General features: G+C 36.3%; 3 protein-coding genes across 3 annotated transcripts; 1 reads left to right on the top strand and 2 right to left on the bottom strand.

Annotated features, from left to right (window-relative positions):
• Positions 1–581: 581 nt before the first annotated feature.
• Positions 582–9,650, bottom strand: LOC102431277 (olfactory receptor 52K2-like). The gene is made up of 2 exons (XM_006094607.1): positions 9,631–9,650; positions 582–1,539 (listed from the first exon to the last, which is right to left on the bottom strand). Exons 1-2 carry the CDS (start codon positions 9,648–9,650, stop codon positions 582–584), a joined length of 978 nt encoding a protein of 325 aa, XP_006094669.1.
• Positions 9,651–14,469: 4,819 nt separating this feature from the next.
• LOC102431595 (olfactory receptor 52A1) lies at positions 14,470–15,420 on the top strand. The gene has a single exon (XM_006094608.1). The coding sequence runs from the start codon at positions 14,470–14,472 to the stop codon at positions 15,418–15,420; it is 951 nt and encodes a 316-aa protein (XP_006094670.1).
• Positions 15,421–20,224: 4,804 nt separating this feature from the next.
• Positions 20,225–21,169, bottom strand: LOC102431910 (olfactory receptor 52D1-like). The gene has a single exon (XM_006094609.1). The coding sequence runs from the start codon at positions 21,167–21,169 to the stop codon at positions 20,225–20,227; it is 945 nt and encodes a 314-aa protein (XP_006094671.1).
• Between the last annotated feature and the right edge of the window lie 4,619 nt (positions 21,170–25,788).

Genomic DNA, 25,788 nt, shown 5'->3' on the forward strand with positions numbered 1-25,788 from the left:
ACTAAGGGGATAAATGGTGGTAGGAAAAATAAAATAAATACTATAATGTTCTGAATGTATAATTTTACCTTGCTTTGTATTTATTGTTCTGAATGTAGTTTTTTAAAAAACTTTGCTATACTAGTTATCATAAATTATCTTTTCATGGTTTTAAAATGAAAACATGAACTTGATATTCTAGAACAGTGGTTGGCAAACTGGCTCGGCAAACCGCGGCTCGTGAGCCACATGCGGCTCTTTGGCCCCTTGAGTGTGGCTCTTCCACAGAATACAGGCTCTTCCACAAAATACTGACCTCTGTGCATGGGCCACGAAGTTTCAATCGCACTGTATGTGCGCGCCTGCACGTGGTATTTTGTGGAAGAGCCACACTCAAGGGGGCAAAGAGCCGCATGTGGCTTCTATAATTGCTACTGATCACTGAAGTCAATATACTTACCAATCTTTACTATCCAATATTAATCCAAAATTTAGATGAAAAGTTTTCTACTTCAAGGCAATGCTGATTCATTTTCAATATTTCCTGTATAATAAAACTCTCATCTTTGTTGGTGATTTGGGGAATCACAAACCTTGCAAAGTCAAACACTTTTGACTGCTAACAATTTAAAGAATCCCTCCCTGATTCGTTTGGTTTTAACACCATAAATAATAGGATTCATCATAGGTGGAATGAGAAGATATATATTGGCTATAAAAATATGGATATGTGGAGCAATGTGGTGACCAAATCTATGAGTGAGAAAAGAGAAAAAGGCTGGTGTATAAAACACCAAGATGACCCATACATGGGAGACACAGGTACTTAAGGTCTTCAGGCGGGCAGCTTTGGATGGAAGATTAAAGACAGTGAAGAGAATAAGGACATAGGAACAGATGATCAATATGAAATCCAATCCCCCTGTCAGGAATGCCACAATTAGGCTGTAGGCTCTCCGAATCTTGGTCTCAGTGCAAACCAGCTTTATCAGGGCCATAAACTCACAATAAGTATGGGAGATGACATTAGTTTTGCAGTAGGAAAGCCACCTCAGCAGGAAGGGGTGTGGACTGAGGAGGACAGCGCCTCTGAAGACAATGAACATACCCAAGCCTACAATCACTGTAGGTGTTAAGATAGTGGAATGTTTTAGTGGGTGGCAGATGGCTACATATCGGTCAAAGGCCATGGCCAAGATAAATCCAGATTCCATAGTAGACAGAGAATGGATAAGATACATTTGTGTGAGGCAGGCTTCAAAGTAGATCTCTCTGTCATTGAACCAGAAGAGACTGAGTATCTTGGGAAGTGTAGAAGAAGTAAGCATCAGATCAGCCACTGAGAGCATGCAAAGAAAGAAGTACATAGGTTCATGCAGTTTGTGGTCTGTCTTGACAATTAATAAAAGGGCAACATTTCCCATCAGTGACAGTAGGTAGACCAGGCAGAAAGGAATGGAAATCCATTTGTGGGCAGCCTCCAATCCTGGAATTCCAAGCAGTAGGAAGATGGTTGGTTGAAGACTGGTCCTGTTAAAACCTGCCATTATCCAAACAATGGATATTCCATGATCCTGTCCAAATTAAACATCACAACGATTTTAAATATATAAAGACCATCATTTTACTGTTATGGCTGGGGAAAGATCTTAACATCCAATAACATGCAACTGGCTATTGAATAATTTCTTCCGTAATAAATTGTCTCAATGCATCAATACACAGGGCTCTGATTTTTGGGTAAGAAAAGTAGTAGAAAGGAATTCTCTATCCCTCTTTTCCTTCTCTCTTTCTCTCTCCTCTACTTTTTCTTTTTTTTTCAGAAATTATTTTCCAGTTGGCAAAATACATTTTAGCAATATTATGTAGTTTTTAGATGTAGTGTTGATATATTCCTGAATAACAAAATAGAATTTCCTACCACCTTAAACAGTCAAAAAATAAAAGCCTAATCATCATGAAGGAGATCAACAATTTGTATTTTTAACTCCTGCTACCACTTCGCAAAGATTGCCCTTACAGATATAAGGAGAAAGCATATGTTGGGAATACTAAAGAAAAATTGGTTCAATAAAGAAGTTAGGCCAAACTGATCTTATATTGGAAGATGAATAATTGAATTAATAAAAGAAGGAGCCTTATCTTCATAAAATTAGCCGAACAGAATGGTATGAAATCACTTTGCGAAGATAATCCAATATAGAAAATGACTAAGTCTGAAAAGTGTGGGTGTTCAGGTTACTAGATATTTGTCCTCTTTTTAAAATGATCAATTAAATTCTTCCAGAAGGTACATAATATATTATTCACTCATACAATGCACTTGATGCTGATTTTTGCTTCCCAAGTAAACTTAGGTATATTTTAAACTTAGATATATTACCATAGGTATATCACAAATACAACTTAAATACAACTCTTGGCTCAAGTTAGCAGGTTATCAGAAGTGTGTATTGGGATATACTGTTTTGGAAAGGTATCCTAACAATCCTAAATTTTAAATTGATAAATCATTACTTTGGTTCAAATATTTGTATATAACAAGCTTATATAATATTAGGCATACATTGAGTCTGAATAGAACAAAATTTAATAAAAACAAATATGGTTTTGAGTAAATGTAGTTCAAGACTAAATTCTAAGGCTAGCTTAACAAAAATTATGAACAACACATACATCTCAGCTTAAATATTAAATTAATCTGCTTCTACCTTATTTTTTGTCAAGCCAAGAAATTGTGCCATCTTTCAGACAATCACAAAGGCCAAATCTTCAATGCTGTGACTGGACCTAGGACCTCCAGCCTAGGCTCCACCATTCCCTTATCAGTGAGTTGTCCCTTCTCATCTTATTCACAGCTCCTCTATCTATACTCTGGTTAACTAGATGGTCTCACTACTCAGCTTGAGGCTCTACATAATATTGGATATAATTACAACAGGGTGCATTACACTTCTCATCCTGGGGGAGCAGAGGCCTGCAAGGAATATCCTATGTATAGACTCTTATGAGAATGCTATTTGATTGTAGGCAGTTTCACTAATCTCAGTCTCAAAAGGCACAATTTGGTCTCTTGGACTCAGTCTTATGGTGTCCATGCCACTTGAATTCTGAGCTTAGACATCAATAGGAGATAGTATCTGGACTCCAGGTCTTGTGAGATCATTGGTTTATTGTACCCATGGGTTTAAGCACTAAATGGTTTCTTACAACACATGTAATGAGAGCTAGGAGTGGAGGATATTTTGGAGCAATGAATTTATGAATAATCACGGTGATTATATTAATCTTTACATGCCTCTAGATATTCTTAAATAATTCACCTGAATCAGTTTTAGTTCTGAAAATCAACTGAAGATCCAGGATATTTTATACTATGTTTCTATTCTTGATTTCCCCGGAAATTTATTTGTTTGATTGAATACAGTGTATGCATTATCCCCATGTATAAAAGCATTATTTGTGTTTTAGTTGGCATGCTTATACAATGATTTGCATATATTTTGCTACACACATGTTCCTTCTCATTCTCTTCTGCTCTGTATTTCAGGAAAAGTGAACATTATGGGCTATGTTTCTCAGGATCATAGATCATCTTTCTTTAGACAGGGTTTGTTCAATGTACTAGGACAATTCTCTCTATTTCTCTATTTCTTCAACTGCATCTATTCCATGGCTCCAGATTTTGCCAGAGGGTACTTCCAGGGTTTCAGCTTCTAGTGAGAGACTCGTATTTCTGAGATGTGATTTTACTAGTGGTGCCTCTGTGTGTTGCTGGATAGAGTTGTTGTGGATTTTTGTGGTTTCTAATTTCTGGAAATCTTCACTGTCAAATGTTGGGTTATCTGAAGTTCTATAATTTGTGTAAATAATGAACTGTATTAAAGATGCTCTGTAATAAATAATATTTCCTGGTTTGATTCTGACTAACACAGATGCCACTCATAATAATATAGGGCTAGTTATCTCAGAAACTCATTGAGTTGAAGAAATGATAGAGTGTTGTCCTCCCAGTTATCTCTTTAAAAATATTAGAAAGGGAATGAATAATCAAAAGATACCAACAACCTCAACAGAAAAAAATGTCATACATGAAAAACTCACAACTACTTTGTGATAAACAATGAAATACTGAAAGCTTTTCCTCTACGGTCAGGAGCAAGAAAAGAATGCCCACTTTTACTATTTGTATTCAACATAATACTGAAAATCATAGCCAGAGAAATTAGACAAGAAAAAGAAATAAAAGGCATCCATATTGGAAAAGTAAAATTATATGTTTGCAACTAAAATAACCTTACAAATAGTAAACTATAAAGATCTCTCCCTCTCTCAGTTACAAATAGAAAACTATAAAGATCTCTCCCTCTCTCAGACACACACACACACACACACACTCACACACACACTCTAGACCTAATAAATTATCAAATTACAAGTTACAAAATTATCATGTACAAAAACAGTTGCATATCTCTACACTTTAAATGAGCCACCTGAAAAATAAATTATACAATTTAATTGACAATAATATTTAAAAATAAGAGGCATAATCTGAAGTTAAGATTAAAACTTATACACTGAAAACTACAAAAAATGCTGAAAGAAATTAAACACAAATAAATGGAAATACATATTGTGTTCATGGATTAGAACACTTAATATTGTTAATATGCCAATACTACCTAGACTGATCTTCAGATTCAGTGCAATTTCTATCAATGTTGCAATGACATTTTTTGTAGAAATATAAAAATCCATATGAATTCTCAAGTGATCCTGAATATCCAAAAAAAATCTTGAAAAACATGGAACTTACTAGAAAGCTATAGTAATCTAACTGGGATAAAAACAGATATGTAGACTATTGAATAGAATAAAAGGCCCCAAAATAAACCCTTACAAAGATATTTGAATAATTTCTGCAAAAGTGCCAAGACCATTCGATAAGGGAAAGGTAGTTTTTCAACTAATGGGTTGAAACACTCAGATGTCTACAAACAAAAAAATGAAGTTGGACTTTTATCTTACATAAAAAACCACACACAAAACAAACAAACAAAGAAACAAAACAACCTCAAAATGGATCAAAATCTAAACAGAAGAAGTAAACTCTTAGAAAAAAAAGAAAACTTTTGTGATATTAAATTTCACAAAGATTTTTTTGGATATGACAAAGGCAACAAAAATAAAAATTAATAAACTGGATTTCAACAAAATTAAAAAGTTTTTTGCATCAAAGAACACTATCAACACAGTGAAAAGGTAAGCCAGAGAATCAGAGAAAATATTATATTTGATAGGCAATTAATATCCAGAATATATATTTTAAAAATCTTAAAACTCAACAACAATTTAAAAAATCACTGGATTAAAAAATGGGCAAATAATTTGAATAGGTGTTTATTCAGAAAATATGTTCAAATGACCAATAAACACACAAAAGTATGCTTAACATCACTAATTACTAAGGAAGTGCAAATTAGAACCACAATGAGATACCATTTCAGAATGGTATTATGAAAAGAATAGCTATTATTAAAAATAAGAAAGAAAAATTATTGGTATAGATGTGAAAAAATTGGAAAGAACATTTGTGCATTTCTAGGAGGAATGTAAAGTGATATAGTTGCTACAGAAAAAAGCATGACAGTTACTAAAAAAAATTAAACAGAATTATGTGATCCATCAATTCCACTTTTGTGTATATACCCCAGAGAAGTAAAAACAAGGATTCAGACAGATTGTTGTATGTTCATAGCAGCATTATTCACAATAGCAAAAGGTGGAAACATCACAAGTCCCATCCACAGATGGATGAGTGAATAAAAAAAAAATTCACTTAACATCAAAAAGGAAGGAATTTCTAACACATGTTAAAACATGGGTGAACCTTGAAGATATAATGCGAGGTGACCTTGCCAGTCACAGGAGGACAAATCTTTTGTGATTCTATTTATGTGAGGTACCTAGAATAACTAAATTCATAGAGACAGTAGTAGAATGGCAGTTGTCACAGTATGCAAAGAAGTGGGAATGGGAAATTATTGTTTTATGAATATGAAGTTTCAATTGGGGAAGATAAAAAAAAGCTCTGAAAGTGAATGGTGGGGCTGGTTGCACAACAGTATAAATATACTAATTCCACTGAACTATATACACTTAAAAACAGTTAAAGTGATAAATTTTATGTTATGTATATTTCACCACAATAAAAAGCCACATCAGTGAAATGCTCTTTAGTTACATTCCATACTAATGCTAATAACATGAGTGAAGATATTAGTTAGATAGGTGAATAGAACTTTATGGACTTTTCTTTGTTATTAACATAAAAATACATATTAGCGATGATAAATATCAGTAGAGGCCTTTTTTCAGTTATACACTAAGCTGCTTTTTTTCAGTTATACACTAAGCTGCTTTTGTTCTCAGAAAACAAAAGCTAAAGTTGTTTATTACCACTAGACCTACTCTATAAGAAATACTAAAGGGAGACCTTTATGTTGAAATTAAAGGAAACTAGAGAGTAACTCAAACATATACAAAAATATAAAGTTCTTCAGTAAAGATAAATACATATACAAATAGAAAAACCAGCATTATCATAATTTTGGTTCAAAGCTCCACATCTTATACTTCTACAGAATTCAAAAGACAAAAGCACAAGCAAAATTATAAATCTATGTGAATGGGTACACAGTACATAAAGATGTAATTTGTCACATTAATAACCAAATGTGGGAGTAGAACTCCAAAGGAGTAGAGCTTTTTGTATGTGATTGAAGCTAAGTTGCTATCAATTTTAAATATATTGTTATTAAAGTAGGATGTTATGTGTAATTCCTGTGCTAACCACAAAGAAAATATAAAATATGCACAAAAGGGAATGACAAGGACTCAGAAGGTGTCATTACAAAAATCAACTAAACACAAAGGAATGCAGTATGGGAGGAAATGAAGGGCAAAAATGTTATAAGACATACAGAAAACAAAAATGGCAATAGTAAGTCCTTCCTTATGAGTAATTACTTTAAGTGTAAATGCTTTAAACTCTCTGGTCAAAACACATAGAATGTCAGAATGAATTAAAACACAAGGATGTAGACTTCAGTTTACCAGTTCGGCAAGTGAGAAGTTGGAACTTGACACTTTGCCTTAACGGTAAAAATTTGAACTAATTGAAAAATCAACAACTCTTCTTATATCTGTAAGAAATCAATAAGTGAAGATAGAAAATCACAATTTAACAGAGCAGAAATCTCGATAAGAAACAGTGCCAAGGCGGGAAAGTGAACTGTTATTAACTAATTGCTGGAGGCTTAGTGTAGGCAAGCCTGAGAAATAAACTCTAGGGCAGTGGTTCTCAACCTTCCTAATGCCGTGACCCTTTAATACAGTTCCTCATGTTGTGGTGACCCCCAATTTCATTGTTACAAATTGAACATAATTAAAGCATAGTGATTAATCACAAAAACAATATGTAATTATATATCTTCTTTCCGATGGTCTTAGGCGACCCCTGTGAAAGGGTCATTCGACCCCAAAAGGGGTCGCGACCCACAGGTTGAGAACTGCTGCTCTAGGGGGGACCCAGTCATTGCTGAGTCCTACAATTTTGAGTTTTGTCTCCAGGAGCACACTTTGTCCTCTGAATGATATCACAGAAAAATCTGCTCATGCTTTTGGCAGGGTGAGGGGAAAAAGAACCATTTTGAAAATCACCAGACCATTCTATTCTTCTTCACAAAGTCTACCTGCTAGATTTTTTTAAAAGGAAGAGAGGAGAGAGAGGGAGAGAGAGAGAGAGAATAGAGAAACATCAATTGGTTGCTTTCCATTCACACAGACCAGGTATCCACAACCTGGGTATGTGCCCTGACCAGGAATCAAACCCACCACCTTTTGATGTATAGGATGACACTGCAACCAACTGAGCCACACCAGCCAGGGAACCTACTAGGTAATGATTTACTATACTAAGTAAACTTGATAAAATACACTAAGTCTCACACATGAACTTCTATATTCATTATTTTACTATAGTCTTGACATAAAAAGAGCTGGTTAATGTAAAATATATAAAATTGAAAATAGATCACATATGAACAGTTATCTGAATATGATCAATATGCTATAAGATGCAGTAGAGAATAACACCTTTTTCTATTCAATATATGATGCTGAGTAAATGAAATATTCATATGGGAAAAAATTAACCTTGATTCCAACCTCATACCATGGAGGAGGAGCAGAGTTTTCCAACCCAAAATATACCTCTGTGAAATATTGGTTATTTTAAGCTAGTTATTTTTAAGAAATGAAAGATTCAGGAAAAACCACTGACCTTCCCCTTAACTGCCTGAAAGTATTTAGAGACCTGCTCCAGGAAGGAAGCTGTCATCATAGATAACGATAGTTTAATATGAACTAGTGTGTGATAGATATAGTGAGGAACCTAGAAGGCCCATTTGATCAACATCTTCTCTGTGTCTCATTGTTAGAGATGGTCCAACAAAAACATTTGTCAACATTAGAATGTCAAAATCTGTAGAGAATTTTAATTAATATTCATTTCAAAGAGAGACTATGCCTGGAAGCAAGATCTCAACAGACTTAGAAATATGCTTTGGAGAATAATACCTTGCAGTTTCTTTTATGCATTTGAGGTTCAGGAGGGAACATAAGGAAGAGTGCATGAAGGTGGATGAAAGCAAAGTGGAGATTGGATTACAAACCAGTTAAGAATATGAGGCTCGGGGTCATGCTTTAGTAGGAGGGGTTTGAAAGGAGACATTTCAAAGGAGTGTCAAACTAGATTCACAGAAACAATGAACAAGCCTTGCTTAAGGCAAATATGTCTTTTATTGAAAACGTTATATATTCCATGGTGACTACCCATGGTGATAGGGTGATGGGGATGGGGGTTGAGACACAAGGAGGAGATGGGGGTGGGGAATTAAGGTGCTTAAGCCAAGGCCTTTCCTAGGGTGTCCACAGCAAAGGCAAGGTGGAGAAGGGTGAACACTAGGATTAGCTCGTCTGAATAATTTGGATGGACTTTGAGTATAGGAGTGGCTTCTACTTGCCTGGTACCTAGAATGATTAAGACAGATGACTATTGCCTCCTGGAGTGCATGGACAGATAAAGGGGGTATGGATTGGTTTGTTTGCACAGCACAGCTATGCTCCTGGCTGGGACCTTTGCTATCTCTAAGAATATTCTAGCCCAGATAGGGAGGGGCAGTCTCTCCCCAGGGAGAAAGGTGTTAAAAACCACAATATACAAAAAAATTACATAAATATATATTATATATATATATCTGAAAGTGACCCATAATTTTTGATTTCCTGGTTCTTATTTCTTGGAATCAACTCAGAGGTACTAAGTATTTCCTGGCTACCTGCCCTCAGGCAAGGGTTTTCTTTTTCCCATAAAAGAGAGCTGGGTTTCAGCAGTGTAATGACCTCTCTAGGGCAAGGTCGGAAAATTGCACTGGGATCAGATAAGATTCTAAAGCCAAGAAAAGCAACAGCTAATGACAGTCCATGAAAGACACTTAGTAGCTAATACCTTTCAGAATCCAAAGCCTGGCAGAAAAGGGCTCTTCCATCCACTGATTCTACATTCTAGCCAGCTATCTGTTTTTCTGGGTAAGTTTCTTCTCCATGAATTGGGACCTGTGTATTGCTCAGAGTTTCTAAATGCAGCAAATTTTTAAAAATATTTTTTATTGATTTCAGAGAGGATGGGAGAGGGAAAGAGAGATAGAACGATTAATGATGAGAGTGAATCATTGATTGGCTGCCTCCTGCAGGCCCCACAATGGAGATTGAGCCCACAACACGGCATGTGCCCTGACCAGGCATTGAACCGTGACCTCCTGGTTCAAAGTTGACACTCAACCACTGACCCACACTGGCCAGGCTAATTGCAGCAAATTTTGACAGAAGTGGAAAGTGCGGTGAATTAAGTAATCTTGATCCTGCATCTCTCAGTCACAAACTTTCCTTTGGCAAGTCACCTTTTTCCTTCTTATTCAAGTTTATCATTAATAAGAAGACAGATTATACTCATGTCATTTAGTGATAGAAGAGATGCAAAGATGATCTATTACTATCTTCTTAATTATATTTGAAGAAAACTCAGAACTGGCACATTCCAGTTAATTAGTGGCAGAGCAAGATGAAAATAAGGTTTCAGCTTCCTTTTCTAATGTTTTCCTACAAAGTAGCTCTAATATTGCTTTGTTTATTAAAAATAAGAGGAGATGACCTTGTGGTTTGGAAAGTGTGTGTGTTTGCAGTTTGAGCAGGAGAACTTTAAAAAATATAAGTCAAAGCTAGAAGCATCCTGTTACTTAAAGAGCTTTGGTGTCTGGTCTTGTTGCTACTGTAACTACAACTCAGATCTTGTCCCCTGAAATACAGTCTATTCTTTATCTAGGGCATTAAAACCTCATTTGTTTGTTTTTCTGTCTGTGTTTTTTTCTTTTTCTTTTGTCTCTTGTTTCTTACTTTACCCCGTCTCCATCTCCGCTTAAGATTTCTTTTTATTCCTTTTTCTTTCTCTTGCAAGGAGTCCAGCAATGAACACTTTCTGATCTGATTACCATAGAAAGACAAGTTGCATAAAATGCGTGCTTCGGATGTCTTAGAAGCTATTTTTAAAAATCTAAACACTTTCAGAAAACTGCTTTCCCTATTCACATGTTTTCCATCTACCAAGTAAGACTTTTATGGGGAATATGATTATTTTTCAGGTGAAGTGGCTAAATCAATTTAAATAAGTGAAATACTAGTATGTTGACTCTACCAAGGTGTCCACATCACTAGAGGTCATTTCATCTGCTACATGAATGTCCAATCTTATAGATCAAATTGAGGACAGTTATTCTGTTCCAGAATTTTCATCATCTTATGGATTTTTTATCTTTTCTTCAGAAGGTTTCCTCATTTCTGAATTTTGTTTTAGATGTCCTTAAGAAGGTAGTAATGTGTCTGTCTTCACAAAAGTTCTCTAAAAGTTCTGACAAACACTAGCTACCAAAAATTAAGTAAATACTTTCTTCCATACTTTGTGCTGAATTTTTCATGTATAAACTTATTTAGCCCTTCCAATAATTCAGTGAATTAAGTGATGTTATTATTCCCATGTATAGTTATGTAGGCTTAAGTTATGTGGACAAGATTCCATGTGAAGTAAATACGTAGATCCAGCATTAAATTATGTTATATTTCTAAATTCCTATCCCATGATTTTAAATATTGGCTTTTTGTTTGCTGGCTACTTGGTTTGGTTTTTATGAGAGATCAGTCAGATGCAACCACAAGAAAAGACAGAGGAAAGGCTCAGGAAAATAAGGTCATTAAACCAACAGGTCCTAAAGACAGGAGGCACAGCAGGCCTTGCAGGGTCAAATAAAAACCACCAAGGTGATAGGGTGATGGGGATGGGGTTTGAGACACCAGGAGGAGATGGGGGGTGGGGAGTTATGGTGCTTAAGCCAAGGCCTTTCCTAGGGTGTCCACAGCAAAGGCAAGGTAGAGAAGGGTGAACACTAGGATTAGCTAGTTTGAATAATTCGGATGGACTTTGAGTGTAGGCGTGGTCTCTACTTGCCTGGTACCTAGAATGATTAAGGCAGAGGAATATTGCCTCCTGGAATGCATGGACAGATAAAGGGGGTATGGATTGGTTTGTTTGCACAGCACAGCTATGCTCCTGGCTGGGACCTTTGCTATCTCTAAGAATATTCTAGCCCAGATAGGGAGGGGCAGTCTCTCCCCAGGGAGAAAGGTGTTTTAAGATGTCAAAAATCACAATATACAAAAAATTACATACATGTATATGATATGTACATATATAGATGTATACATATATAATATATAAGGTGATATATTATATATTTATATAAATAATGTTATATATTTTATATTATATACTTATATAAAATAGTATGTTATAAACTTTATATTATACAAACACATACATATATTATATAATACACAAACTATACTATATAGAAGAAAAGTAATTTGAGGAATTCATTATCATCTGTAATTGTGTTCTTGGAGCTAAATTGTACTTTTATTCTTACATTGTCAGACAATTTATAAATAATCATGCAGAATATATCTTCTTTTATATATCAAAGCTATGACCTTTGTCTGTTCATGTCACAATAACAAGATCTATCCATATTTATTACTGTCACTTCTAGAGAAACCCTTTCCTAAGCTCATTTTATATGGTCAGCAAAGGGAATTTCTTTGCACAAAATTTCTAATTGTTTTAGTCTATTTCTCTTTATTGCCTTAGATATAGTCTACTGATGAATGTAGCTACTAAAGCTCATATAACAAAATCTCCTTCTCTTCATCAACTTTTAAAGTATTTTATTACATTGGGGACATTAAAGTTATACCCAAGTGTATATATTCTTACTGACTGTGAACCTGTCCATTTTTTTCTATAATTTGACAGCAGTAATCCTTCTAGTTTCCCTTTAAAGAAAAATATACAAAGTCCCATTTATAGTGGTACTCCCTATTCAGTGTATTTGACTATGACAAAATCATAAGGAAGATAAAACTTTTGAATGATGTTAGCTTGTAGAATGCTTAATGAAAAAGAAAAAAGGTTCCTAAGCTTTACTAATAGATTTCTAAGGAGAAAGAGTTAAAATGTTATAAAAATATCAGAAGTTTGAAGTATGAAACAATATAATAAGAAATTTCATTTCAATTTATTTTTATTGCCAACTCAGCATTAAAATGAAAAAAAGCACCTAGGTTAGGATGAACTTCATTATAAATAGTAGTGTGGCCCACAGCCAACCCTACCTTTTTGTATCTGAAACATATTAATATCATCAAATATTTAAGCTACAGGGTTTAGCCAATAGGTCAGTTTACATATGTTATTATTCTATCTTAATTGATTGTGCCTTTAATTCAACTGACTTTTTTCCTATCTTCTCAACTTTTTGTCTCCTATAAAATCTGTGAGTACTTACATTGAAGCATGGTAGCAACCATGTTTGGGTAAATGTTTAATATTTTAACCCTGCTGACTTGGCTTGTCATTATTTGCTTGATAAAATAATAGAAAAGTTATTTTGATTTTCTGAATTATATAATCATCCCATTCGATTGAATACCTTATTGATTGTAATGTGAATACCCCATTGGCTGTGGTCATACTGGTTTTAGAAAGCACATTCTTCTGTACCTGGGAACCAGGACAGCACAATTATCCTGAATTGCCTCAGTGGCCACAGATAATGTGTTTCCGTTGACTCAGTGGTCCTAAGACCAGGACAGCACAATTACTCTAAATTGCCTCGATGGCTCCAGATAATGTGTTTCCTTTGACTCAGTGGTCCCAAGACCTGAGGGCTCTAGATAATGTGTTTCTGTCAACTCAGTGGTCTGAAGACCCAAAACTATAATTAATCTTTGTAGATAACTAATCAGCTCAATTTCGCTTCTGTAACTGCTTTGTGCAAACCAGGTTCTTCATTCCAAACCCAAAGATGTAATTGATACCTTTGTGATTTTTGCCTATATAAGTCTGGTGTTGCGGCCATATTATTACTGTGAGATTTGGAGTGCAGGGCCCCCTCATAGTCCGGGATTTGCAATAAATGTGACTCCTTAATTCGACTTCTTGAGGCGTCCTTGTGTGATTCGTGGGGTACATTACAACAACATCACCTTCTACCTCCTTCTGTTACACAACCACTTTTAAGTCGAGCAGACCATAATTATCTTACTAAGTCAAATATGCTCCTCTACTACAGATAAAAGCAACTCCACATCACTTCCAAGAACCCGGATAATGAGCCTGCACATAGGCATATCAACCTATATTTGCTGAAAGAACAAACTTCTTCACTCCCTCATCTGAGAGTCAATTTGTTAAATTTGTGGGGAGGTATTTTGATTCCTATACTAGGGAAAATGGAAAGATTTGTAAAGGCTGCCACTATCTAGGGATCTGAGCTTTGAACAAAATGAACAAGGCTATGAAATTATAGACCTAGTCTACAATTTTAAGTGTCATGGAGAAATTTTACCTAATCTCAAATGTGTCTGAAGTTAGGAGGTGGATATAGACAAAAACAACAAAACAAACAAACAAAAACACAGTAGTCATCTGTGATACCACCTGAGAACACTTCATTGACCAGCAAGATCAATGCTGGTAGAATCATAATTTCCATTTCTACAATTTTTAGATGATAAACACTGGATTTACCTTCCTCACCCACAAACACCCACATTGACTTTGGAAAAAGATAACCAAGCATTCTATTCTGATACTGACTTAAATGGATTCCCAAAGATTCAAAGTTACGTGGCCACATTTTCATCATGTTTTTCATGCTCTAGGAGAAATGGTGAGGAAAATTCCCTTCTTTCTTCCTATCCATTTTTTTTTCTGAATAGGTAATGCAGTCAGTGAGGAATAGATTTACCAACCTGATGGAATCAACCAACATGTCATATCTGAACCCAAAGACAGTGATCCTGATTGGAATCCCTGGACTAGAGCATGTGCAGTTTTGGATTGGATTTCCTTTTTTTGGTTTATTCCTAGTGTCTCTGCTAGGGAACATTTTCTTGTTAATCATCATTCCTACGGAACGCAGTCTTCACCAGCCCATGTACATCTTCCTGGCAGTGCTGGCAGCCACTGACCTAGGTCTCTGTGTAGCCATTGCTCCAAAGATGTTGGCCATCTTCTGGTTTGGCTCTTGTTCCATGGCATTTGATGCTTGCCTTACCCAGCTTTTCTTCATTCATGCTTTGCAGGGTATGGAATCTGGCATCCTGTTGGCCATGGCCTTTGACCGCTATGTTGCCATCTGTAATCCTTTAAGGCACACATCCATCCTCACACCTTTCTTTCTAGTTCAGTTGGTACTGATGGTGGCAATCCGGGCAACGGTGCTTGTTGGGATTTTACCCATTCTACTTAAACGACTGCAACTTTTCCAGTCTGTGGTTATTGTTCATTCCTACTGTGAGCACATGGCTGTGGTCAAGCTGGCTGCAGAAGATGTCCATATTAACAAATCATATGGGCTCTTTGTAGCTTTTGCAATTCTGGGATTTGACATGATCTTTGTCTTCATCTCCTACATTCTAATTTTTCAGGCTGTTTTTCATCTTCCCCAGAAAGAGGCACGACTTAAAGCATTCAACACTTGTACCGCCCATATTTTTGTCTTCCTGGAGTTTTATATCCTTGCCTTTTTTTCCTTCTTCAGCCACCGTTTTGGACATGTGTCACCCTATGTCCATATCCTATTGTCTACCATCTATCTTCTTGTGCCCCCTGCCCTTAACCCCATTGTCTATGGTGTGAAGACCAAAGAGATTCGCAGGCGGGTTGAACAGATTTGTACTCTGAAGCCTGACACCCAAAAGTGATCCAAAAATAATACGAAATAGGAAATATATGCATTTATTTGTTTAAGATGAAAACTCCTTGCACTATGTATACGTGTGCTCTATGTACATGAATCAGTGGTGGAGGAGGACTGAGTGCCTGACATCTGAGAGGAAAAGAAGCCTTTTATCCAAACCTGGATTCTTCTTCAAACACTATTAGCAACTGCTTGAAGGACTCCCAGGGAGAACTTCACAGCTGGGGCCAAGCAATCAACAGAACTTTGAGAAAAAATAAAATAAAAAAGCATAAGCTGTTGTTTAAAGCCACAAGTGTTGGGTTGTTGTATTACACAACAATACTTAAATGTAAGGAAAAAATGGTGATGAGTTGGATTTTGCAGTAACAAAAGCCTAAAGCATGCAGCATTTGCTTTAAGAGTAGATGGACAGAAGCTTAAAGGGTACCAATGTTAATGAAGGCTTTAAATAGAGTGACAACATTGTTACTATGTACCAGAGAATACAGGGATCTGTGCTTTGTGGTGGTGGAACAATTGACAAAACCATCACCTTTTTTTTAATGCAGAAAATAAAAAAATATATATACCTAATGAACATTTCAAGAAAATGTGGAGAGTACCACATCTAATAAAATGTACAGAAAAAGATGAGTTAAAGAAGTGTTTAACTTTCAAGTAGGACTCAGAAAAACCATACAGGTTTATGATATTTCTGAGTTTGAACATAAAATGGTTTCTCATTTACTTTTTTCTAGACATTATCTCCTCTTCTTTTTTAGGGCACAAAGTTTTCTTTATTTTTTTATGGGGGAAGGAACACCACATTTCAACTCAATTAAGAAAAACATTTTTATTAGTACAGAGGTTTTGCTTTTTGTTTTTTACACTCATCATGCCATGAATTTATGGGGAGTGGGTTCCAGTAGCTCAGGCTCATTTCCCTGGATTCTCACAAAGTGTGCTTCTCTGGGTGGAGCAGGCTGACACTTCAGTTGAACCTGATACACTCTTAAAGTAAGAGCTGGCCTCTGGAAAACCAGTATGCATGTTTTAAGATTCCTTATTGTTCAAAAGTACTGCCAGGTTAGACCGAAAAGGACAGTGACAGCTCAAAATAAAAAAGAATCATTCGATACAGACCATTTCTAGCCTTGTAGCTTCTGCTTTTATCTTTTGAAGCCCCGAAACACCAGGTAAGAAACCCAGGCTAATTTTAAGGGAGAGAGCCCAGGGAAGGAGTATTGAAGCACCAGGCTTGTCAGTGAAGAAGCCTTATTGAATGATGTCCATGCTTACGAGCCTTCTGAGAATCCAGATGCAGCCCCTTTGTGTCATGCAACCATGTGAAGACATAAAGTGAGAATACAAAATGAGCCAGTCACCACCCCACATGGTTTGTTTGTTACATAGTAAAAGACAATCATAATGATTGGGAAGGGGAATTGTACTTGAGGGAATACACCGGCCCACTGAAGTTGAAAGAATATGTCCTACATAATATTCAGAAGTGGAGTTGAAGAGATTTCACTAAGAAAGTATCCCTTAATAGAGAAGAATTTAGCCAAACAAAATGCTTCTTTCCTTCCTCCTTCCTCCCCTTTTTTCTTCCCTTTCTCTCTCCCTCTCTCTGTCTGTCCTTTCTCTTTCTCCTTTCTTTTTGTCCTCTCATCTTTCCTTCCTTTATTTTATTTTTAGCACATTTATTTAGCCAAATGTATAAGTTCACGCATTCTTTTATATTTGTGTTGCTTCATCAGAGAAATTATTTGACCTATTCAACATATCTTTATTAAACTTATATTATATGCCATGGAAATTCTAGGTACTATGAAAACAAGTATAAACAAAATACTCATTTTAATGTAGAAAAAGATTATGCAAATAGGAAATTTCCATAATGTGTGATATGTGTTATGATTGACAAAGGAGAGGGGACATTGGAGACCATTGAAATGAATGCAACACAGAATACAGAATAAAAAGAGGCAGGAGGTTAGGGAAGGAGGAAGTGTTGCCTAAGATGAGCCCTAAAAGCTGATAAAGAGCATGTGGTTGTTGAAAGGATTAATCAAGAAACAGGGCTCTAACTCAGCAGGGGCTAACAAAGATAGCTCCTTCTGCAAGCCTAAGCCTTGCACAAGCATGCTCCCCTTGAGTGGTTATTTTACAGAAATTCCTGAAAACCATAACTCCTGAACAACCCCCAGGAGCAAGGACCGCGGGCACCAGCAGAAGGACAAAGGGCAAGGCCATAAAACTACAACTGGGAGCCAGGTCCCAGATAGGACTGTCAGCTGAAGCCCCGTCTGCAGCTCTCCCTGAGCACATAAAAAGCCTGCTCCCTCCCCATGCACCACTGACTCCTTTCTCAGACACAGTCCACCTGCACCCAGGTGCCTTGAATAAATATCTTTTTTATTACACTGAGCCTTGAGTTGGTTCTGTGCGACCAGGATCCAACTCTGAACCTTTCAGTTGTAGCATTCTGAGAGGAGTTATTAATGTATTTGAGTAAATTTATGTATCTGAAAATTGGTCCAGCCAAACTGTGAAAAGGCTAATAGTGTTTTTGTATATTTATTGATATAATTGATCAGATATATGTATGCACACGTGTTCTTATGAATGTATGAATATGTATAAACATGAGTATGGTAGTGGTTAGGAGAGAGAGAGAGAGAGAGAGAGAGAGAGAGAGAGAGAGAGAGAGATGTTTATAAACAAATAAAATGATTGGAGGTATGTATCTGAAATAAAAAGCATGTATATTTGGTTATGGGTGTATGAAATAAGTATCGCCTGTGTCATATTTATTTCAGGTAGAGCTGAGGATATCTAAATTATGAACTTTAAGTATAGGGAGATAGTCATAATTTACATGCATACACCCCTTGGTTTATGAGCTGGTGTTTGATAGCATTTTTAAAAAAAACTAAGATAAGATTTTAAGATCTGCTTATGTGTAGTACAAAAATCAATTTCTGGGCATGGCACATGCCTTTCAAGAAATGTCAGTGTAAAAGGAATGGCAAGGCATGCAGATTAATATCTGAAGTACAGGACAGATCATGGACAAATAAATGTCAAAGAAACCTAAAGTGTCTGGCAGCACAGAAAATGACAGATTGGTATCATGTGAAGACAGGCATTAAGGAAAACAAATTGAAGAAAGTGTCTCTTGAGATGGGAAAGGTTTTGACTAAAAAAGATCAAGGGAAAATGCTTCCTAAGTAACACAAAGAATGAGCTAAAGTAGCAAGGGATATGTAGCATTTTTAAAAATAAAGCAGTAGGTTTGGTCAGATTGATGCTTATGTTGTGATTTAGCAAAAATAAAGCACCTGGAAATGCAGACTAGAGTTAAGTCATGCAATTACTTGAATGCCATGATATGAAGTTAAGACTTTATCTTGAGAAACAGGCTGTTGAAGATTTTAAGTAGACAAAAGAAGATATTTGGGAATACAACTCCAGTTGCAGAGTTAATAACAACTTTGAATATGATAGAAATTGAATATATAAAAATTAGTTAGAAAAATTTTGCAAAACAGAAATCCGAAGTGATAAAGTGCAAGACCGAAAAAAATATAGTGGAAATTTACAGAGAAATCTTGGTGATTGTTTGGATGAAAGGAAGAAAATAAAAATAATTAAGAATATCAAGGTTTTAAACTTAATTTAACTCAAGTCAAATGAACAGAAATGGGGAACATAGAGGGGTAATCTAGCTGACACAGAGATTAAAAGCTTAGTTTAGAAAGACTTAAGCTTAAGATGCATGTGAAGAGTGGTTCACAAGGCTGTTATAATGTGTTCTCTGGAAGACAGACATGATTCATGGTTTAAGATACAGATTTGGGTGACTTAAATTTGTAAAAACAAATATAGGTAGGTAGAAGGAAAAATGTGAAGCTAGAGAAAGGGTAGATTTAGATTCTCTCCCTCCTCACCCGATGCTTTCCTATCAAATTCAGTCTACTCAGTAGACTCTACTGTATATTGGTTCCAGATTTTGACACTAATAGTAACTTTCTAAAGAAGAATCTTCTCTATTAAAACCCTTCAGACAGCCCTAACTGGTTTGGCTCAGTGGATAGAGCATCGGCCTGCAGACTCAAGGGTCCTGGGTTCGATTCCGGTCAAGGGCATGTACCTTGGTTTTGGGCACATCCCCAGTGGGGAGTATGCAGGAGGCAGCTGATCGATGTTTCTCTCTCATCGATGTTTCTAACTCTCTATCCCTCTCCCTTTCTCTCTGTAAAAAATCAATAAAACATATTTAAAAAAATAAAAAAACCCTTCAGACATAAAAGATCTTTACTCATTGACATGAGCATGGACATTTATACATATTTATTTCCATTAGGATTACTTTCCATGATATATAATTCCATATTGGTGAAATATCTAAAATGTAAATGTGAAAGAAAAATCATTAAATAAAAAAATCTTAGGATAAATAGTTTTGTTCAGAGGTCTTGATACTATATACCTAAATTCATTGTTACCTCATTTGAAATAATGTGCTTCCAATTTATGCTATGTAATGCTATCAGATAGACAATAAAATTAAAAACAACGTGTTTTCCTATGTTACTACTTGCATCAGCATTTGAGGAGGTTTCTGATCATGAGGGTTTTCCAACAACAATATTCTGATGAAAAGAACATGTCTCAGTTACATTCCCATACTAAGTCCTCCTCTTGCCTTAGTTATTACTTTTCCCATAAAGCTCCCAATCTGGCATGATTTATCTCTACCTCCAACCTAACATGATTTCCAGCTCCATATCCCAGGTCCCTGTCTACCTCAGGTATCAACCTCAGTCTCCACGACAGTGCAGGATCCGAAGCACCCACTCCCGCATTTGCTTGGTCCGGGCTCCATATATCAAAGGGTTGATCATGGGAGGCACCAGGAAATAGAGATTGTCAATGATAATCTGTAGATGGGGAGCCATATGATAGCCTAAAATCTGGGCCAGAACAGAAAAGACAACAGGAGAATAAAAGAGAGCAATGACACAAAGGTGAGAGCCACATGTGCTGAGAGCTTTGCCCCGTGCCTCCCAAGAGGGTATTCGAAAGACAGCGTGAAGGATCAGCCCATATGACAGACTGATGAAACACAGATCAAATCCCACAGATGCTACGATCACCATGAGGCCATAGACAATGTGGTCAGAGATGTCTCCACAGGCAATCTGCACCACAGCCATGTAGGCACAGTAGGAGTAAGCAATGACGTGGGTTTGGAAGCGTTCCAGTCTTTTTGTTAGGATGGGTGCTGGGGTCAGCACTGCCACTGCCCTTGCCAGGACAGCCAGTGCCATCTTCACAAGCATGTTGTTAGCAAGGATAGTTGTGTATCTCAGAGGGTGCCAGATAGCCACAAATCTGTCAAAAGCCATGGCCAGGAGGATCCCAGACTCCATGACATAAAAGGAAGGGATGAAAAACATCTGGGTGAGGCAAGCATTGAAGCTGATTTCTTTGGCATTCATCCAGAAGATAGCCAGCATGCGGGGCACAGTGACACTGACCAGGGAGAGGTCAACAACTGATAGCATGGCCAGGAGGAGAAACATGGGCTCATGAAGACTCTTCTCCACTCGGATGATGCATAAGATGGTGGCATTGCCAATGACTGTAATGACAAAGACCAAGAAGAAAGGCACAGAGAACCAGCCATGGGAAGATTCCAGGCCAGGAATTCCAGCCAGGACAAATGTCAGGGGCTGAGGAATGGAGCTGTTGCAAGAGGACATCCCTACCCTGAGCTCCTCCAAGGGCTGATTCCTGAGGAGAGAGAAACAAGGGACATTTTGAAATCAGTGTATATTTCCATTTAAAATACTGGGTAGTACTTTATGGTGGCAGTCATAATTATATTATGTCAACTACTGATCAAATAAATGCTTCTGCAACTTGTAGTGAGAGAGGAGATAATCCTAGGCTGTAAGAGGAAGAAATAGTCTCGGGGATTAATTCTCAATAAAGACATATCAACTCCATAGCTTAGATTGTGGCTCTGATCCCACTTAATATTCACTGTGTGAAATCCTATAGGATTTTTTTCTCAGATAGCAGGGCCTGGCAAGAGTCCCAACATTTTCAACATTATAGGCAAAAGCTAGAAATCATGGCTTTCACTCAAGATGAGAAAGTTGATTTTTATCATCCCAGGGTCCTCAGCTCTTGAGATTGGCCATGGTGCTTTAGGATTCTCTGGAGTATTTGTTGATTTTTACAAAGAACCTCAGAAACCTGCTGATCTTACACCTAACACAATTCTGGAGAAATAACAAATATTTTGGATGACAAAGGTGGAATCCAAAAAAAGCCTCAATAGATAATAATTTAGTATTAAAGTTCCAGTATTTTAGCATTAAAGCGTGGTAAGGGAGTGGGTAAAAGTAAAGTTTAATGGGGTGGCATATATATGTGAACTCATGTGGTTTTGTATGGGGAGCATAGATCAGTGATTAATTGTAATACATATTTCCATAGAAATAAGACTACTGTATTTGCTTAACATTTTGACCTACATAATTATTTTGAATAGAAATTCATATTTACAAATTATTTGATGTTATAGATTAAATAGTATATTTAACAGATTAAAAGTAAAAAAACAAAAAAGTATATAGTAAATAAATTTAAGGAATAGAAATACAGCTTTTTTGTTATTAATATGATTGCAATTAAATTTTACTCTTAAAGTTTAGATTCCAGATTTTGTTAGATATAGTTCAACTACATATTTAAAAGAATCACATCAAATAAATTTTTCAATAAAAGTTTAAAATAAACTCTTAAAAGTTTATTTTAAAAAATGTTGCAGAGCTGTTTGCAACTATAATTATATACAAGTTGCTTTAGCTTGCTTCAAAATCAAGTTTAAAACATTTTCATTTCCTGTAACCATATACAAAACTTAAACTGAAATTAGGATGAAACAGTACAATGCAAAGTTGCTTTAAAAATAAAAGTATAGTAATATTAATATTGTGTCATTTTTTAAATTGTTGATGAACTTAAATTATTTATCTTTTTGGTAATTAATCTATTCTAAATATTTAAACACCAAAATAGAGTGGCATATCTGCTAAAATCACACATATATACATCATATAATTGATATGTTCAGATCTAAGTATGTCATATATCAACCGCATTTGGTAAAAGGTAGAGCATAGCTGAATGATAGGTTGGTCTCCTGGAATTTAACTTGGTATAGCGATAATAGCAAGATCTTTGAGATTACACATGTTTGAGATACAATCTCAGCCCTGCCACTTATTTTGAACACACTCCGATGTAATTTGAACAAATTGTTTAAGCCTTTGAACCTCATTTTTTCTTATCAAAAGTGGGATGAAGCTTACCTTAAAAATTGTAATGAGGATTAAATCCATCATTGAATTCCAACATTATATAAAACATACAATATTCTTGACATAATTTTTTGAATATTTTCTTCTTTTAGTATGAAGTACAAAGTTTAAGTGAAAGATGCAAAAATAATGTTCTTTTTTTGTTTGTTGTTTGTTTGTTGTTTTATTTGTTTTAATCCTTTCCCGAGGATATATTTTTTTCCATTTTTTTTGAGAGAGAGAGGATGGGAGAGGGAGAGAGAGAGAAAGGAAAACATCAATTGGTTGCCTCTCTCAATCTGGGTATGTGCCCTGATTGGGAATTGAACCTGTGACCCTTCAGTGCAGAGAATGATGCTCCAACCAACTGAGCCACACTGGCCAGGGCATACTCTTCTTTTTGTTTTTTTTTGTTTGTTTCTTAGAAAAAACTGTAACTAGGATAAATTAATAGTCTTGAATTGACAACATAAGAAGAAAGATTTGATGGCCCTGGTAATGTTATCCTCAAATATTTTTAGACTCATTATATTCTTGAGTGAAAAAAAGAATTTAGTATCACCAGAGAGAGAGATACCTGACCAAATAAAATATGCTAAAAATTTTTAAAAGGTTCAATAGGGGAAATAGCCCTATCAAAAACTCAAACAGAAAAGATACCCTGTGGGACCAGAAGCTCATTATCAGGTAGAAATTAAATGATCATCAATCAGGAATACAGTAGATAAAATTCCCCATATGGTGGTGGCAATAGGATATTATTCGCACTTTAAGCAACATGGTAAATTTTTGCCTGAGCTAAAATAATTGCCAGCAACAACAATATCAACATTAATTTCAAGTAAAGAGACCATCAATTTAGGGGTAAACAATAGAAATATACTTATTCTTTCCTAAAGAATGCCACTGGGTATTCTAAAAATTGCAGAACCCAACCATGGACTTGAAAGGGTTGGTGCTTGGTATTTCGGAATCTCCTTTTCCTACATGAATTTGCATCCCAGGATTTTCGACTCTTTTCCCTCCCTCTTCTTCTCTCTTTTCCTAGAATAGTACCTGTAGATGGTTGTGAGTCTGACCACAGTGGGACTGGGACCTGCAAAGTAACTGTCCACGTGAAGTTCAGACAAGATCTGTTGATGTCCAGAATAAGATGAAGTGTCTGAGCTGGAGGCAGATTTATGCTGGTTTGTCACTGCCTCCTCTCCTCCCTCCAGGGTCTCTAGGGGCCTCTCTGTTAGGCAAAGTGTTTTACTTGGCTTGAATATTCTGGGGAACAAAGCCTAGAGCCAGTTATTGAGGATAGCACATGTAGTTAAAGGGACAGAAGGAGAGTAAACTTTGGGTTGTGAGTACAGATGTTGTACTATGAAGTTATACATCTGAAACTTATATAATGTTATTAACCAATGTTAGCCCAATAAATTTAAAATTTAAAAAAGCAGTTGCTTGGGAGCATTGTAGAACTAATTCGTGTGTGTGTGTGTGTGTGTGTGTGTGTGTGTGTTGTGAGAGGTGACGTGTATGGCTTAGGTACTCTAGGAGAAGAGTAAGGGCTGAGGAATAATTTAATATGAAGTTAAAGAAACTTAGGATAAAAGAAGGCAGAAATGTTTACAGTTATAATTATATACAAATTGCTTGCTTCAAAACCAATAGTTTAAAACATTTTAATTTCCTGTGACCTTGGCAGCTCCATAAGCAAAACTTAAAGTTAAATTAAGTCTTAATTTCCTATATGCAATTAGAATCCAAAAAAGCTGGGGAGAAATGTATGCACTAAGTTAATTTTATTTATTATTATTTTTAAAATATATTTTATTGATTTTTTACAGAAAGGAAGGGAGAGGGATAGAGAGTTAGAAACATCAATGAGAGAGAAACATCAATCAACTGCTTCCTGCACACCCCCTACTGGGGATGTGCCGCAACCAAGGTACATGCTCTTGACTGGAATTGAACCTGGGACCCTTCAGTCCACAGGACGACACTCTATCCACTGACTCAAACCGGTTAGGGCTGCACTAAGTAAATTTTAATATGCTAAATTAAAGCCATTGTTTGGTAAATAAACTATATAACAGAAACACAGAGAGTTGAGATTAAAGTAGGAGCAATAGAGAAGATTTAGAAAAAAAATATTGCACAATACCAAGTTTAAGGAAGACTTAGTTTCAGGTTGTACCAGGGCAAGTCACACAGATCTGGAGCTGAAGCTGGAGGGGGTTGGAACTGTAGGAATTGCCAGAGGTAAATCCCTGGGACTGGAGACCTGTTAGTTTTCTCGTGTTCTCTCTCTCTCTCTCTTTCTCTTTCTCTCTCTCTCTCTCTCTCTCTCTCTCTCTCTCTCTCTCATTTGTTTGGCAGAAGCTGTCCATTCAGATCTCAGGTCTTCTTCAGCCAGAGCTGCTCTGTCTGTAGGTGTAAATTCATTGTGTTTCTGGGACGAGGTGCATTCAGGGTCTTCGTATGCCTTCATCTTGGACAAGAAGCCCACAAGGATCTTTTTAAAACGCAAACCTGGTTGTGTCACTCCTGTGCATAGAACTTACATTGACATTGTCTAGTTCTCAGTATAAATTTGAGAATCCTTAGCACACCCTACACACCCCTGATCACTACTATCCAAGCCTTACTTAGCAACTCTTCATTTCACCCTCTATTCCAGCCCATGAAATGGACTTCCTTCAGTCCTTTGAATGCATGATACCCCTTCCTATCTTAAGCTCCACACATGTTCACACATTCTGTTCTCTCTCCCTGTAACATTACCACCCCGTTCAGGACCTCTCTTTCTTTCTTTAGCTAGTTAACTCCCAATCAGCATTTAAGTAAATGCCATTTTTTGAGGGAGCTTTCCTTAATTCCCCTAGACTAGATAAAAGCCCTATGTTATGTGCTCTTATAGAATTATTACTTGACAGCACTAAATATCCAGTACATTTATGCATTTGAGCATCACTCAATTATATCATTTCCATGAGGATATAAACTCCCTGAGACATGAAATT

This window comes from Myotis lucifugus, unplaced genomic scaffold (assembly GCF_000147115.1).
Source record: "Myotis lucifugus unplaced genomic scaffold, Myoluc2.0 scaffold_138, whole genome shotgun sequence".
NCBI lineage: Eukaryota > Metazoa > Chordata > Mammalia > Chiroptera > Vespertilionidae > Myotis > Myotis lucifugus.